The 17,410-nt window shown below is 44.8% G+C and overlaps 1 protein-coding gene across 1 annotated transcript in view; it reads right to left on the bottom strand.

Annotated features, from left to right (window-relative positions):
• The window catches only part of TCF20 (transcription factor 20 (AR1)), a 41,926-nt gene extending 40,363 nt beyond the window's left edge, over window positions 1–1,563 (bottom strand). The window contains exon 1 of the mRNA XM_008937568.1: window positions 4–1,563. Within this exon, the coding sequence (XP_008935816.1) occupies window positions 4–1,525 (1,522 nt within the window). The 5' untranslated portion in view covers window positions 1,526–1,563. The remainder of the gene's footprint in view (window positions 1–3) is intronic.
• Window positions 1,564–17,410: the final 15,847 nt, after the last annotated feature.

The raw sequence follows: 17,410 nt of genomic DNA, 5'->3' as shown, positions 1-17,410 counted from the left end.
AACTGCGGCACCAGCCACCATCAAGGGACTCTGCCAAGGGAGACTTGAGTTGCTCCTCTGCCTGGGAGGAGCCTTCCGAGTTGGTGCAGCTGTCGGCCTTCTTCGAAGAGGATGATCTTTTGGAACTTTTTTTCTGAGGTGCCAAAGCATCCGAGAGCAACATATGCTGGACTGTGTTGGGCAGGTTGGCCACTTGAGAACTCAGAGCACTCAGGCTGCTCAGCCCTGGGTCTGTCAGCCTTTTTTCCTGCAGTCCTTCCAGCCCAAACCCCTTGAATCCTCCTGCGTGAGCATTTGGGCTCGGCATCATAGACGGCGTAGGACTAAGCTGGGGCATCATCTGCAGGATTCGGTTTCTAGAACCCATGGACATGTTGCCTTGCCCACACTGCAGATTTTCTCCACCTGGCATGAGTGGGGAAGGGGTAGAGCTGCAGCTCGGAGACTGAACCACAGATGCAGCAGGGGACGGATTAGAGATTGGACTGAAGTTCTGGTGGAACTGCATGGGTGACCTGACGGGAACCTCAGTCTGGCTGTACTGCCCCACTTGGCTTTGCAGAGAGAGCTTGGTGGCAGCGTTGGAGTACTGCATGACGTGCTGAGGGGGGTGCTGCTGCTGCTGCCCCTGCTGCCCGCTCTGGGGCAGCTTGGACTGCTCGAAGCTCTTCATGGGCTGGGTCTGGAAGCTGTAGTTGGACTGGGTGCCGTAGGCCTGGGCGTTGGAGCCCACGGTGTGGCCCTCGTACTGCGAGCCGGAGTTCACGCTGTAGCTCCCGTCGTAGTTCTGCCCCGACTGGCCAAAGCGCTGCGGGGAGGGGAAAGAGGAGGAGGAAGAGGACGAAGGTGGCTGATAGTGTTGGCTGAACTGACCCACTCGTAACTGGTACCCAGAGGCAGAGGAAGGCAGGGTGGATGGGCGCTGCATTGGCTGCAGGTGGGAGGTGCTGGAAGCAGACTGGCTGGAAGCCTGGGGTAAGGGCTGGTGAGACTGATAGATCTGCTGTCTCAGCTGCTGCACCTGCTGCTGCTGGCTAGAAGCCTGCTGCTGATACTGGGCACTCCCTGGAGAAAAAGGACCAGTATAATCCTGTTGATAGTGGGATACACCCCCAAGGGTCGAATGCTGCGTTTGAAACTGGCCCACGTGTCCCTCGCTCCCATACTGGCTCCCAAAGCTGCTCCCTTGAGGTGGCCCATAGCTCTGCACCGGTCCAGAAGGCCTGCGCTGAGGCGGCTGCTGCCCTCCTGACGACACGGGATCTTTGTTGGCAGCCATGTAGTAAAACTCTCCTGCTTCCTTCCTGAAACCTTGGTAGCTCTGATGGCCAGAGCTCTCACCAGGCATCGCTGTAGAGGCTCCTGCTGCTCCACGACGTCCACTGCCAGCACCTCCTCCAAAGCTCTGGAACATCTGGGCCTGCTGGCGGGGGCTGAACTCCTCCAGTTGGGATGAGCCGTGCACGTCCTGCGGGTAGCTCTGCTGGGTCCCGTGGTAACTACTTTGCTCCCGAAAAGACTGCATGCTGTTCAGCAGCAGAGCAGCAGCTCGAAAGCCCTCCTAGAGGGGGAGAAAAAGAGAAAAAAGGTATAGCATCCACATCTCCCAGGCACACCAACACCACTGCGCAATTGCACTGGTTTCATAGCAATCAGAATTCAGTATTTGTCTCCTTTCTGGTACACTGATGTCTATCCCTTCTCCTTGCAACTTTCCAGCCTTCTAGGTAGTGCAAAAGGAAGAGGAATTGCTCACTCCCAAGAAAACAGAAGTTGGTAGCCTGCTTCGTGGCAGGGCACGTTTTCACCATTAGTAATTCACACTGTCCTTTACTACTGGGTCTGTTTATGCACCCCTGAAGAAACTAAACAGTGTTTTGCAAAGCAAAAGAGAAAAATCTTCACCCTCCAGCTATTCTCTGTGGCTAAGACCAGGAGTACTCAAGTATATTGCTACCACGTTTGAAAGGCACAAACAAGAACCCTGCAACAGTCTCCAACCACACTTGGACCTACTGTAGGAATGACATCCAAGGCCCAGGTTTCACTCTGGACAGGTTCTCTGTTGGAACACACTCAAGATAACTGATCAAAGCTCAGACCAAGACACTCCAACGGAAAGGATCTATGGAAACTTGTGAAAGAACTGGCACCAGTGTGCTCAAAGACATCTGCTCCACGCTCTGTTCCCAACTACTGCAGTGACACTTTTAGGTGAAAACCAACACACCAAGGCAACACATGGTATCCCCTCACCCCCTCGTCTGATTTGTTTTAAAAGATAGAAAGTCAGCAAGTGTGCTCTATTTGAGCAAAAGGGTCTGCAACTTCACCCTTCAGGATACTCATATTACCTCAGCTTAAACTTAACTGAAAACATTTGTCAGCCAGAATATGTATTTTGGAACACCATATATGAGCATCTACATCTACATGATCAACTCCTAAGTAAATGCACTTCTGGAAGGTTCCCCTAAGCACTGGAATCTATCATTCAGCATGTGGAACACAACTGCAAAATTGTCTGAGGACTCTGCTAAGCCCCATGGGAAATGCCTGACACCACGACACGCATTAGGAAGTTCTGTGATGAAGAACCATATGCATGCACACTGACTTTGGTACAACTGTTTAAATAAAGAAAGAAAACCAGTAAACAGATAAAAAAACCACCATTTCATTTCTGAAACACCTTGTGGTTTTTCTCTTCCTGAAAACAAAGTGGACAGGAGAGACTCTTTCCTTTAAACAGATGTTAAGACAATGCTCACACTTCTCCAGGAAACAGAACCTCAACTCCTCAGACTGGAGACTTCCTGGAAGATCTGCCTGCATTATGTTTTCTCCTTTAGCTGTGTTTTGGGTTTGCCACATTCAGCTGAGCCCACTCAGAATTAAAGTCTTCTGCACTTAAGAATGCTGCCAAGTAGAGATCACCAAAGAGTCCCAAGAAAACAGGCATACAAATGAGGAGATGCAGGCAAGGTCTGGCATCACGCTCTTCTCCCATCTGCCTCTCAAGATGTATTTTTTTATTAATATGTATGTTATATACAGAAGGCTCTAACTCTACCATTAGGGTCTTTAAGAAAGGTACCCTGGTTGTATCTGGGTTTTTACTATCTGTGTGTGTATGCAGGCTACAGAACAGACACCAAAAACCCTACTGCAATGCCTGTCTGTACAACCCCCCTCCACCAGCTCCAAGGCATCTTCGTGTTCCATCCCTGGTTCATGCAGCCTCATGTCCACAAGGATCTTGCCAAAACATTTACCAGAATCAGAAAAGAACTTTCAAATTGTCAATACTGCCAATTCCATCTCTCCTCTTCCAGGAAGTCAATTTTACTGCTACTTTAATCTTCTACTCCAATTAAGTGTCATACTATAAGAGAGGTTTGCTGCTCTGCTCAACTCCCACTTCTTTAGTGTTTTGAAGACTCCATATATCACACAAGTAACACTTCTGTGAATGCCACACTGCCCACCTGTCCAGTTTGGGCTTCTCATGGCTAAAACCTTCTTTCTTCTGAATTATTCCCTTTGATGTTTCATCAGTTTGAAGCTCCTGCCATTAATTAGGATACTTAATGGAAGCTTCTTTCTCCCTTTTTGTACGACTTGCTGTTAAGGTGAAAAATGGGACCAAAAAAAAACAAAAAGAGAAGACAGGAAAGAAAACATACACAGAAACAGAGGTTAGTTATTGAACTAAAGGTAACAGAACACCTACTGTAAGCAGATGTTAGGAAGCAGTTTCCCTAGATAAGCAGTTTGGGGGGGCTGCACACACCCCCTGGCAGCCACAGCTTTGCATCTTCTCCTGAAAGCAACGGCTCCATCCTCACTACAGGCTCAGCCTCTCGCAGCATCTCAGACTCATTTTTCAGTATGACTTTAATAAATCTCACTCTGCATAGTCTGAACAAGGTCGCAGGAAGCCTCTTTTGCATGACATCATACAAAAAATTCTGTGGCTGATGATGTTCATTCTTCTATAGTAATACTAACAAAGGCTTGAAAACCGCTAACGTACATTAACAATGCTAGGAAACGTTCTCAATACTTCCTCACTACTGAAAAAAGAATCACTTTAATTACATAATGGAACAGAAACAACACCAAGATGCCACAAAACACCTTTAGGAATCCAGTAAAGGTCAACCTGAGACACAAATTCCTATCATCCATAATCTCATGCAAGCACATAGTATTTATTTAGCCCAGAAAATGTATACACTAACTCAAAAGAGAAAGAACACGTTTTTCTCCTTCAATTTATTATTTTGTTTTAACCTTGGATTTTACCCTGACAAATAAATAAAGTTTTCATTAAGGAGAACTTAAATTACTGGTGTCCTAAGCAAATGCTTTCTGTTTTCAGGTCTCCTACAGAACACTTGGTTTGAATATCTCACAAGGACCTAAAGTTGAATAACACAACCAATAGAACAGCAGCCAAAAAAAGAAAACAGGCATTTCACCAATAACAGGAGTAAGAAAAAACAGGAGGTGCTTCAATCCATTCTGTCATCAGCAAGTCAAGACATCTAGCACATGTCCTGTCATTGATGTACTAAAAATCCAGGACTGTTACAACTACCACTGTAATAATCTTTCTTAATGATAACAGTGCTGCAGTGCTTAGATCTATTCTGTGATCTCAGCAAAACCACCAAGAATAATTCCATGGGCAAACCTTGCTAATAAAACACATTCAGACAGATGAGGCCTTCAAAGTCTACCTAGATCCACAGGAAAAAATATATTTGATAATTTTTTTACTGGCAGCCTTTAAAGGAAACATTTTCAGCTTCTACATACTCCCCCACATACAGGAACCTCAGAAAATGACACAGCAGCTGCTGACTAGAGACCGCAATGGGATCACCTCAAACTCCATAATGGTGGTACCCATCCCTAATCCCACCCCCAGCAGAAGGGGTGAAGTCTCAGCTCCAGAAAAGTGCTCCATTAACAGCCACAGATTACACTCACGGTATTTTCCAACACACACAACAAAACCACCCAAAGGGAAGGTAAGATTCTGGCACAGCTTTCGCTACTCCGGTATCACACCTACGCTCCAACATGTGCACCCAGCTCTCAATAAAGCTTCATGATTCTCCTCAAGTATTTATAGCCTATGTCTGTAGAGCCATCTAAGCATATCCAGCTAGAGATTACAGGCTACGTTCAACAGCCTGAGCAGTTTCACTCTGCTCTGCCTCTTCCCCAGTAATCAAACTTTGCCTTCAGCCTGGTAAGAGCAAAGGCAGCGTGTTACAGGCTTGTGTGGCTGATAAAAGAAATAGCACTCACAAAAATCACTCCCAAAATCAATGCACGTAAGTCACAAACAGAGATGCAGGAGGTCCTGTTTTGTGTATCTCAGACTTGCTTGGGAAACACTTGAAGTTATTTCAGGCAGTCTTTCAACCTGCTTTCTCCATCTGATCTTATTCTTAAGCACATCCACAACGCAGATTTTGTTCCTTCTTTCATCGTCCGAAACGGCCCCGTAGAACTTTGTTAACATGGGAGTTCCTCAGAACATGGAGCTGCTGCACTGTGATCCTACTGTGAGAAAGGTGATCAAATGGTAGGCAACAGCATGTAGGCATCTTCCAACAGTTTCTGCATGTACATGAGACTGTCCCCAACCACTGCTGATGAGCAGGGCTCACCAGTACTCCCACTGAGCTTCTGCAACAGGCTGTGCTAGCTGTTTCTAAAAAATCAGATAGATCTCTCAAACTTTTTTGTCCTGATTATCAAAGATTGGACAAACACAGGACAGCTGCCCAGATCTTCCCACCTAACGCTGATGCCAGGGTAGCAGTGCACCCCTGCAGGCAGGCAGCTCACCACGAGCGAGCTAAACCCCAAAATATCACGTGGAAAAACTTAATTCTTAGCACTAAGCCTACCAAGGAGCAAGCGACGCCAGCATCCCCTAATTCTGCAGGACTAAGTGAGGCCTTTCTGCTTCACTAAGTTTTCTCCAGGTTTGGGCTGACTTCTGTGACCCATCTGTGCAGAGGTCTCAGGCAGCAGGCACATGCAATGTATCCTCTGTGATCTGTCACAGCCCTCTCCCTTCCTAGCATGCTCACCAGGAAAGGAAACACAGAGGCAGGTGCCAAAGAGTAACAGCACTTCCCACAGGCAAAAAATCCACAGGAACAAGTGAGGCTTTTACAGTGTCCAGGCTTCTGCTCAGCACAGGCTTACCTGCTAAAGGCTGTGCTAGCAGAGAGACACACACACACAGCTCCACAGCCACTGCCAGACACAACTGACACAAAACAAAAATGACCCTTTTTGTCCTTCCTCACTGCACCTCCTTAAAGCAGCAGAGCACACCCACGACCTAACAACCCCCCGAGTCAGAACTTCACTTCCCCACAGTTATTACCTGCACACCTGAGCAGCGCTGGGAACAGACTGATCCTGTTTTGGGTTTGGAGGAACGCTGCTACCCTGTCTGCTGCTTTTAACACAATGCAGATCAGCTAAGCCACGAGGAGATGTACTCAAGGATCAAACGTAAGACTGTGCATAACAAAGCAGAAATCTAACTTATTTCTTCTACATTTGATGCCTTTTTAAAAGAGGGACACCAGTTTTAGTTTTCAACCTCAGGTGTGATATGGAAGTAAACCAAGACAGCCAGCACTTCAAAAGGTCACCAGTTGAGTTGGTCCAAGCAATAACATTCACTGCTCACTTTTTTCAGAGTTGTGGTTACCCTGAACTGCAAACAAATTTTCTCCATATTTTTCTATAAAGCTGCTTCAAATCCTGCTTCATTAACAGTTACTTTTGCATACTACAAACAAACAATTGTCTAAGACATGGGAAACTCTGATATCATCTTATGCACCACTGCACCTCCAGAGAAAACAGCAGTCTAAGCTGGGTCTCACCAAGCCACCATAATATATTCTATCAAAGAAGCCTCACTACACCCCTCAGTTTAAACAGCATACATCAATTTTCATGGAGAGTGCCAGAACTTGTTGAAGTAGATCAGCTGAAGTAGATAAAGTATCTTGGAAAGTATACGGAAACTGAAGTTAAAACATGAATACTTACATTACTGAAAACTGAATTTTACATCTTAAAAAAATACCTGTGTCTTAATAAGACTCATATGGAGCTGCTACACATGCTTAATACACATTAGCAATGTGTCTTGCAAATCAGTGCTAATATCAAGCTTGACAAAAAAAGAAACATTAGTTTTGTCCTCTCCAATGAAAAACTCAATCAGAATAATCACCAAATGAGTTAAGGCTTGGCCAAGTGGACTGTAACTGGTTTCCATCATCTCGCAGAAGCACCACACATTCTTTAGCAAAATGTCTGTACAGCTTTTTAGAAACAAAGCATATAAGAGCTCAAGTCCAAACAATTAAGGAAAAGGTCCTCACAAAATGAGTGAAGAGATGAGCGTGGCAGGAGGAACAGAGTGAGCTTTGTCAGCTCAGAGAGGGGAACACTCTGGGGACTGTGCTAGGTAAGACCTACTTTCACTTCTCATTCCACAGATTTCTCTAAGTGGCTACAGAAAAATCTTACTTGGCCCGAGTCACTTCATCCTCCCATCTCCCAGTGGGGACAGGAACAGACATATCTGGAGTATTCAACCACTACAATAAAAGGTATCATATAAAGAAACAACAAAAAAAAAATCAAAATTCTGCATGTGGCTATTATTTAACTACTGATGTCTTTCCCCACCACTGAAGTATTTGTTTCTGAAGGGTTTTGTTTGTTTGTTTTTAATATACATTTGGGTAACACCAAATTAAAAACACCCAACCAGACTTTTTGCATCTGCAAGTCTTCCTTGCTCATTACGTGAGCTCACTGTTATTCAGCAAGTGAGATCAGGGAACTGACATGGTCAAGAAAATCCTGCAAGGGAGAAGAGCCATTTGTGAGCTGCCAGACCCATTCACTGCATCATTCCATGAACATCTGCACCCCAAAAATGGACACAGCAGGAACTGCTTCAGTGGCGTGGCTACTGCAGTGCACTTGAAATCCAAAGTTCATATTTAAAAGGCTCTTCATCTTTACACAACAGTCAAACCACCCTTTCTACCATCTAAATCAAAGTAATTCTGAACCCTCAGCTCCTCGTTTCCTCTCTCCAAGCTGTGCATCAGCTGATTGCACATCCTAACCCCATTCACTAGTCCTCCAAGAAGTCTGGCAACTCATTAGCTGCATCTTATTGCAGGTTCACCCATGTCCATATCTCCAGTGTCACCAAACCATCAAACATCACGTTTGCTGCAGTGACACAGCAAAAGATGAACCATCAGCTCAAGGACAGATTCTGCTCTGCCCTTCACCTCCTCAGACACGTGAGCCAGGAGGCTCAGCAAAGGCACCAGAACTCTGCCCAGACATCCACCTCTCAGCCACAGAACTGCAGGCAGTGAAAAGGAGAAGCCAATTATTAAGTGCAACAGGAAAGCAGAGAAGTGTGGGCAGGGTTACCAGGTTCTGTCTGTCCAAGCTCCCACTTGTACAGTTCTGAATAGTTTTGGTCCTGGATTGATTTCTGCCATGTAAAAAAAAAAACCCATCACATTATTTTTAATTAACTTTTATAATTCATTCAGGCTAAGTAGTAGCCCCTACTTTTAAAGCTTAAGTGCATTATCGCTTCAGATTATGACAAGTTGCTAAGATGAATACTTAGGTCACATTTAATATTAGCAGTAATATATGTCTTTCCCTTCTATTCAATGCAGTCTATATAATTAAGTCTTTTTATTCTGTTTTACAATGCCTGGTGCAATGAGCCTGGAACTAAGGCTCCTGGGAGTTTCTCAAGGCAAATGAAGTAAATTAACACAAAATCTCCATCAGTTATATGTGAGTATTGTTACAATAAGGGTTATGCACTGTATACAGAAATTAAATCCATTGATTAGGATAAAACCATTGTTGGGGATAATACCACCTAGTTACCTTCTAGGCAATGACATTACAATCAGGCAGGAATACAACCTCAATCTACCTAAACTAACAAATGGAAGAATCACTGCCCAAATGCAAAAAAGCTGTGCTTAAATTGATGTCCTCCAAACTTCTTACAGACAATTTTTGTTCCTTTAAGATAGCACAAGACATTTAGCTATATGTACTATACCACTTTCAAGTTTCACTAGCCAAGGTTGTCATTCTTCTTATCAATTTAGCACTTCATTGCCCTAGAGTGATTTAAGAGCCATTTGGGTGTGGAAGGTCTGCAAATGTTCCTGCTATGGAAGACCTGAGAAAAAAAATACAGTCAGGGCCATATGATGCTTACTGACAAAATGTTCATGGAAAATAAGGTTTTTCTCTAACATAAGAAAGAAATGGTTCAACTTCCCTCAAAAAGAAAAAAAATGCTAAGCATTTTTAATGTTTTCACACTGAAAAAAACAGTCACTTTTCTATCCCTGACATCTACAACCTATATCCTCTCCACAACACTTTGCTCAGTCCTCCACTCCGTGCATTCCACAGCATCTGCCTAATGCTGAAGCCCAAAGTTGAAGCAGACCCATTCCTACAATCTAACTGTTGTCTCCCATCAGATACTAAAAGGGACAGACTAAGACTACAGCCACAGTTAGAAACAGGAGAAACAGTTCAGAATAACAGAAAAAAAAAAAACTTCCTACACTTAAGTGATTCAGAAAAAAAAAGATTAGTTCAGCAGCAGGAGTTCCTCCCCCTTCCTACCTTCCCATTCCTGAGACTCATTCCCTCCCCAGCACTGCAGGGTTTCTTTGGGTTTTCCAGACTGGACTAGTTTCATGAACCATCTCGTTATGCATCCCCCCTGTAGCTGTCCTGGCACAACCACCAGACAGAAGGCAGAGAGGAGGCAGCACACTGCAGCACTGGAGCAAAGTTTAGAACTCCTCAAGTTCATATTTTTTAAATCCCTGTATCACTACAGCTTGGCCTAAAGCATTTAAATTGATTTAATTTCATCAGCTCTCCCATGGAGTCAACCAGAGCCTTCCAGAGGGTCTCCTTCCCATCAACTTCATGCATGTAAGGTGATTAAACTTCTGATAGAAGTCAGTTAAATGTCTGAAATTGTATGGTGTAAACTCAGGCCACCATACCCAACAATCAGGATACTGTACCCTGTCACCTTAAACTGCAGACACCTAACTCCACACTTCTAAGTTCTGCTGCCCCAGCCCAACAGCAGCCAGACCAGTCAAAAAACAACTCTAATGAGCATAATGAGTTCAGGAGTGAACAAGCAGCAACAGGAGATCTTCACCCAACCACAATCTAAAGCTTCCTCCTCCTCCAGGAGATTCCAGTACCACCAGAGTGGTAGTGTCAGGGCATTGTTTGAGGCTGCTGATGGAAACACACTTGGAAAGGTGATGGATGAAGCCTCTGCTGCATGTGTTCCATCTCATGTCCGAGAGCATACATCCTGAGGAGAGTCAGCAGTTGAAAGCAAGGAGGAGGAATGATGAATTCAGCAGCAGAAGAGTGAACACCTCTATACACACAGATTAGTGGAGGGTAACAAGGACGCTGCACTCCGAGCATCATTTTTGGAAATGCTGGAGTTAAGATCTCGAGTAAGACAGAGGGAGCTTCAGATGCTCCACTACTCTGACAATCAGCCCCATCACTCTGTGAGACTCCAGTTCCCACAGACATTCATCCTGCATACAGCAGAGAAAAAACAAAACCAGAAGACTCCCATTTCTCCAACCTACCTCTCCTCAAGAGGAGCCTAATAAAGAGGGACAATTAACACCAACCCTCCATGACAGATGATATATAAACCATTCCATAATGCCAACATGTTCCTAGAGGTGTATTACAAGATCACAAAGATGAGACGCTGTTTCCTCCCTTGCTCCAGAACATCCCAATAAATAACTGAAAAGTTTGCCATCTTATCCCAGCTAGAAAGGTGGCAACAAAAAATTGAATTCTTTGTCTTGTTAACCAGCTGGGCAAAAGGACCTTACTCCCCAGCTTATTTCAGAAGGGCAACGTACACAAGGAGCCTGTCGGGACAAATTTTGTGAGTAAACACCTAACAAAAGCTTCATAAACAGTGCAGTTCTGTGGACAAGGAAGGAAGTTTATTTCCTAATTCCTCCTCCTACCCACATTTAGGAGTTTCCTGACCCTGTTCCCCATTAATCTAAGAGAGATGCTTTCCCTGGCGATCCACTCCAATCATCTTTTTCCATCAACTTCAACAGGCTTCTGATGAGGCTGTAGACCACGTGTGTAGTTAACGTCCTCCCCTCCCCTCACCATGTTCAGCACCTCTATTATACAGACACCCTGCTTTGGTTTTCCACAAGTTCCACCTTTCAAACTTAGAGCTAACTGTCTTTCTGCAAGGCAAAATGAACAGGAGACAAACACAATGACAAGACAATGACATAAGTCAAATTTCTGTATCCTAACTGCAGGATTCTGAACATACCCCACTGAGCAATACTGAAGAATGAGAACAGCTTCAACTCAAATTAACCGGAATACAAGAAAACATCAAATGCAGACAAGCACCCCAGAGCAAAAGGGAAGAGGACCAGAAGTCAAGAATCACCACCCTGCCCCAAAGAGCAGCAAAGCTGATGCTGTCTGACGCTGGAAGCATGGAGATGTGGAACAGCACCCTGCAGCACACCCCCCGGGTCACCACCACAGCCAGTCCCACCACAGCCGGGGTAAGAACAGCACAGTTCAGGTTTTCTGTGCAAAATAAACAGCATCCCTTAGGAGTAATTCTCAGTTATGCTCCTGCTACTTCCAGTCTCCCCAGCAGAGGAGAGAATCTGCCACTCCCTCAGCAATGCCCCGCCACAAAGACAATCTGTTCCCACCTCCTGTAACAATTCTGCCCAATTCATTGCACTCACTGCCTGCTACGTGTCTATCATGTTTTTAGGACCTATCTAAAAGACCATTTTTATGTAGCAAGATGCACTAGATACATTCAGGGTAAGAACACAGAAAATCTGATGAGCCCAACATTTTGTGCAAATGTGCTGGAGAAGGGGGAGAAGGGGAAGGGGGAAACACCTCCCACTCCCACATGCATGAGGAGAGACAGGGAAGACTTCACAGTGGCAAACCAAAATGTACACCATATGACAGGGTATTGTTGACTCCACTCCCTTCCCTTGAAGGAAAAAGACATGATAATATAGAATGATACAACCATTTAGGTTGGAAATGACCTGTAAGATTTAGTCCAGCCATTAACCCAACACTGCCAAGCCTTCCCCCCCAAGCACCTCATCTGCACCTTCTGAACATCTCCATGGACAGCGATTTGACCACTTGTCAGTGGTCAGAATAAGTTCTAGTTGGGCTGTGGCCCTTCTCATTTCCTCCTTGCATATCCTCACAACATTCTTGTAGTCCTCCCAGGTGGCCTGTCCCTTCTTCCAAAGGCCATAAACTCTGGTTTTTCCCAAGCTCCAGCCAAAGCTCTGTTGAGCCAGGGCAGGGTTCTTCCCCCCGGCTTGTGTTTTGGCATGTGGGGATGGCCTTGCTCCTGAGCCTTTCAGATTTCCTTCTGTAGGCATGTCCTGCCTTCCTGGGCTCTCTGCCCTTCAGGACTGCCTCTCAAGGGATTCTGCCACCCAGTCCCCTGAACAGGTCCAAGCCTACCCTCTGGAAATCCCAGGTGGCAGTTCTGCTGATCCCCATCCTTACTTCTCCAAGAATCAAAAACTCCTATCATTTCATGACCACTCTGCCCAAGCTGTGCACACCACATCACCCACGAGTCCCTCTCTGCTGGCAGAGGTCCAGTGGGGCACCCCCCATGGGGGGCTCCCTCACCAGCAGTGTCAGGAAGGTCTCTTCGACACACAGCAGGAACCTCCAGACCGTTTCCTCTCCACTGCAGGGCATCCCCAGAAGACAGCACAATGCTGACCATGCAGCATTCACTACCTTCACCAGATAACCACAGCACACACAGCATTCCCACTGCTCCAGAGCTTCTACTCATAGGAAAGGCTGTTGGGCAAATCAAATCCATGGAAATTCAAGTGTATCCAAAGGAAACAGCAAACTGCAGGCACTGGACTGGGAGCTGATTAACAACATTTTGTTATGTACACTGGTTTACTCCGTTAGGTCCTGGCAGGTGTGACAGCACGTTTTTCTTTCTCCAATGAGTTGTAGGTGTGTTTTTCATAGTCGTTAGTGATGTTGTGTATGGACATGACCATCTACAGCCAGCTCTGCTAACACCAAGTCTCTAGTTGAGTTAAAAGCTCAAGATAGTTTGCAGCATGTATTTTTACAGGAAAAGCAACGTGAACAATACTTGGAATAAACGTTGAAGCTTCTAGCATAGCAGCTCCCCACACAATTTCCAACTAAATACTGAGCTCTTACCAGAGCTCATTGGAGGGTTCTGTTTATGACTTCTAATTTACTAGCAACTGTCTGAGTTCAACCTACTAAAACACTCCAAAATCAATCACCATGTTCCAGCACAGAATATACAACGATCCCATATGCTATGAACATAGACGTGCTGCATGCTCACAACAATCAGAAGAAAAACAATCATTTTCCTGGCTTTTTTGACTATTTGGTGCATCACAGCACAGGTAAGAAATAACACCTTTCTCAGATGGAGAACAGGTCCAACCTCAAAGGGACTCAGGCCAGGGCTCTCAGGCAAGGAACCTGGTAATGCTTTTTTCCACTCTTCCAGGATTTTCACCTCTTACAAACACTGTGGTAAAAAGAAGACAAAGAGCACTGGCAAACGCACACGTGTGTCCACAGTCACAGGGTCCAGTCAGCAAGAGGATGCTTGTCCTTTCTTCTACCACCTCTTAACTCTGTTCTGGAGGTATCATTAGACAAGAGACAGGGGAAACCAGCAGTTTGATTGCAATGTGAATGCTCTGCTGTATCCTGGTCAAAACTGGACGTTTGACTGCTCGTGCTGTTGTTCACAAATGCAGCACAAACAAGTTCAAGAGCCCGTAAAATTTAATTTTCTTTTTTTTTTGGCCTTCAAAGGCAAATAGGCAGCATATCACAGGCTCCAGAACATCCTGAACTGATTTTATCCTCCGACGGAGCTCAACAGAACCCACTTTTGATTATACATCAGCCTCAACTTTTGACTCTTTGGGTCTGGCTTTCCCTCTCCTGTTTCTCTGAAATGAAAGCAGACCCATGCACATGCTTAGTGAAGGAAACCACACACTTCTCCACGTGTCTCAGCACAAACCAGGACACAGCTTAGTGGCAGGCAGCAGTGGAAATGCTCAGCTGAAGGAATGAAGGAGTGGAGTAGCTGGACACCAGCACAACACAGATGCACAGCAGAGCTGTGCAGGGCTGTGATGTTGACAGAACCTGCCACTCTTCCAGTCAGGCAAGACTGCAGTCTGCTCAAGAACTGCAGGAAACTCAAGTCAGAAAATAACAGTACTAACTTTGGGGGTTTTTTTTAAATAAGCTGGACAGAAACAGATTTGCACATTAGGAGCTCAGTACCAGAATGGAGCAGCCTCTCCTGCACGAGTTTAGAGAATTACAAACCTCTGCTTACACTGTGTCCTCTATGAGTAGCACTAAAGAGTTTTCTAGAAAAAACTAATTTAAAATAATTAATTACTTGAATGGGAAGAGTTGGTTGGTCTCACTCCAGCCTCTACCAACAAATCAGCACGTTAGCTGGCTCTTCAGAAACTGTCATAAATAATCCTTCCTGTCTCAGAAGCCAACTGCAGGATTAAGTGACACCAGTTCTCACACGGCCAGTTAAGGTACCCATGGAAGCCTGAGGAGCTGGCAGTGCCAAAAATTATTATAGATCTTTGGAAGTTTTAAGAGCTCAGGTTCCAAAAACATTGGTCTAATACCCTTTGTAAGTACAAAATAGAATTGAACAGGGTATGAAAAAAATAAATAAGTTTTAATTAAAAAGCTACCCCACCCAAAAGGGGATCTGGCAAACTCTGTGTCAAAAGGCAAGAGATGCATAAGCCAGCTATAAACTCTTAAATACACCCTTATCTCAAATTATAGGGGAGCTAAGGAAGCAGCATGAAATTATTCAAGTTTATTACATATTATGCCCTCGTTCCAGACAGCAACCTGCCAAGCTGGTGGAAGAGCAACAGGAATTGTGCAGCACAATCCCCATGAAGGGACCCTTCTAAGAGCAGCATTATTGCCATTTTGCTGTGCTTCATGGGTGGTTTAGTTAAACATCACCTAAAAAGGAAGGGAGAAAAAAGGTATGTGATGATTTTCTTTTTAATGGTGCACCAAGAGCCCAAAAGGACTTTGCACACATCCCCACAACAGGAAGAGGGGGGGAAAAAACCCTAAAATGGACACTTTTCACTCTTTTTCCTACAGACTTCATGCACAAATCAATCAGACAGAATCCTACTAACAACATCTTTACTCACGCTGCTTTAAGTCTTTAATCTCAGTATCCTTTAAAATGTAGTAAAATAACCTCTTCTCTATCTTCACCTCCCCAGTTCTTCAACTGAAGGTTAAGGAAACTTCTGACAATAAAAAGAGGTTGCTTTTACAACTGACACACGATTTTCCTGTTTTACTTGACTAACATTTAGATCTTTACCCCTTTAAAAAAAATTCACCTCGAGACCTCTTTATGAAACATTAATAATGAAGAAAATGACCCCCCCAAAATAATTCCTGACCTGTTAAGGACACAACCAAGCTGCTGCAGGTAATGCTTTCATGCAGGGAGCTGTGCTCAGCCCGCCCCAGGCTGCAAAGGTGCATTTCGGCAAAAACACAGAATTCATCAACCCCACAGCCCCTGAAACCTGGAGATCACAGCCTGAGCTGTGTCACAGCACACACTACTCTGCTAGGAAGGGCACTAACAGACTGAGAACTAAGCAGTTTGAAACTACTTGCAAGAAGGTCCAAAACCTCCCCTAGACGTTTCAGACTATTAATACAAAGCCCAAAAGCTATCAGCTTGCCCAAGGTCATTGCCACAACTACAAGCAATAAAAAAGTACATTAGCAAGTCCTATATTTTAATATAAGAGGTGTTGTCACACTCCCACTCAGAAGGCACAGTAGCTCGCTTGTTAATTTAACCAGAAATCACAAAAATACACGTTTCATAGACCAGCAATTTACAGAAATTGGGAAATCCCACTCTCCTCATAACATTAAGACATAGATGACTAAACTAATAAAGACCTCTTTCCTTCTTTTTTTTAATAATTCTGCAGTATGTTACTGTGACTGCCTTTTTATATGCCAACTGAACCTAATGCAGAGACAACAGATGAAAAAATACAGCTTCAAACTACTCATTTAAAGTGAATGAATATGGAGCCCTATTTAAAGATGTAGATTTAACACCCAAACCAAATACTTTGGCCCAAAACTCACAAGTAACAATACCAAGAAGCATTTCTCACATGCACTTAAGCAAGCCAACTGAGTTATGCTAAACATGACCCATCTATAAACCTCAGAAACCAAAGTTATCTAACAAAAAGCAGTCTAGAAACTAGGTGACAAAAATCCAGCTCTTCCTGAGAAGAGTTCAGCCCATATGCCCCAAACCTAACCCAGAGGTGGCTGCATCTCCATCACCCAGACACTTCATTGTTCTACAGAGGCTGGGTAAAGGTGAGTCAAGGGCTCCACGCACCCCTCCTGGTCAGGAAGCTGAACATCAAACACTGCAAACAATCACCCGCAGATGAATGAACAGATGGCAACAAGGGGGACACACACCAAGAGCTTTCCAAATGCCAGTCTAAACAGAGGAAGCCCTGAAACTGATCCCCTCACAGGTATCTCTCATTTTTTCTTGTTTTATAAGGAGGATTTTAAAAAACAACACTGCACCTTTACAGGAAACAACGCTGCAAGTTTCTCAGCCTGCCTGCCCTTTTACTCAAGGGGGAATGTCAAGGCTGAGGCAGTATCCACAAGAAATAAAGGCTTCTGGTGCTGCCCCATCTACCCACAATCACCTGTTGATTCACATACAAATGTCCCCCTATTTGCAGCTTAATAACAGAGCCCCAGTGTCATTAGACAGCTCTGGCAGGCAGCCTAACACCACTTAGGTGACATAACTTTCTACATTATTCCTCCCTTGAAGGTAAGGAAAAATAACTGCTAACAGCAGTCCTAAACACAACTTCCAGCAAAGCAAGCGGCACAAACAAAGGACAGCCTTACCCTGACAGCAGCCCAAAGACACACTACGTTCCAATGACCTCTGCAAACGAACGACACTGGGTTAGCCCTCCAGAAACAGAATAAAAGCGCTGTAAGCCTGAGGCGCTCACAACACCGCCCGTCCCCTCACGGCAGGCCGTGCAGGGCTGCACCCCTCCTCTCCGCC

The sequence above is a fragment of the Merops nubicus genome, unplaced genomic scaffold, assembly GCF_000691845.1.
Source record: "Merops nubicus isolate BGI_N331 unplaced genomic scaffold, ASM69184v1 scaffold22253, whole genome shotgun sequence".
In the NCBI taxonomy this organism is placed as follows: domain Eukaryota; kingdom Metazoa; phylum Chordata; class Aves; order Coraciiformes; family Meropidae; genus Merops; species Merops nubicus.
This window is presented reverse-complemented; position numbering and strand designations above follow the sequence as displayed.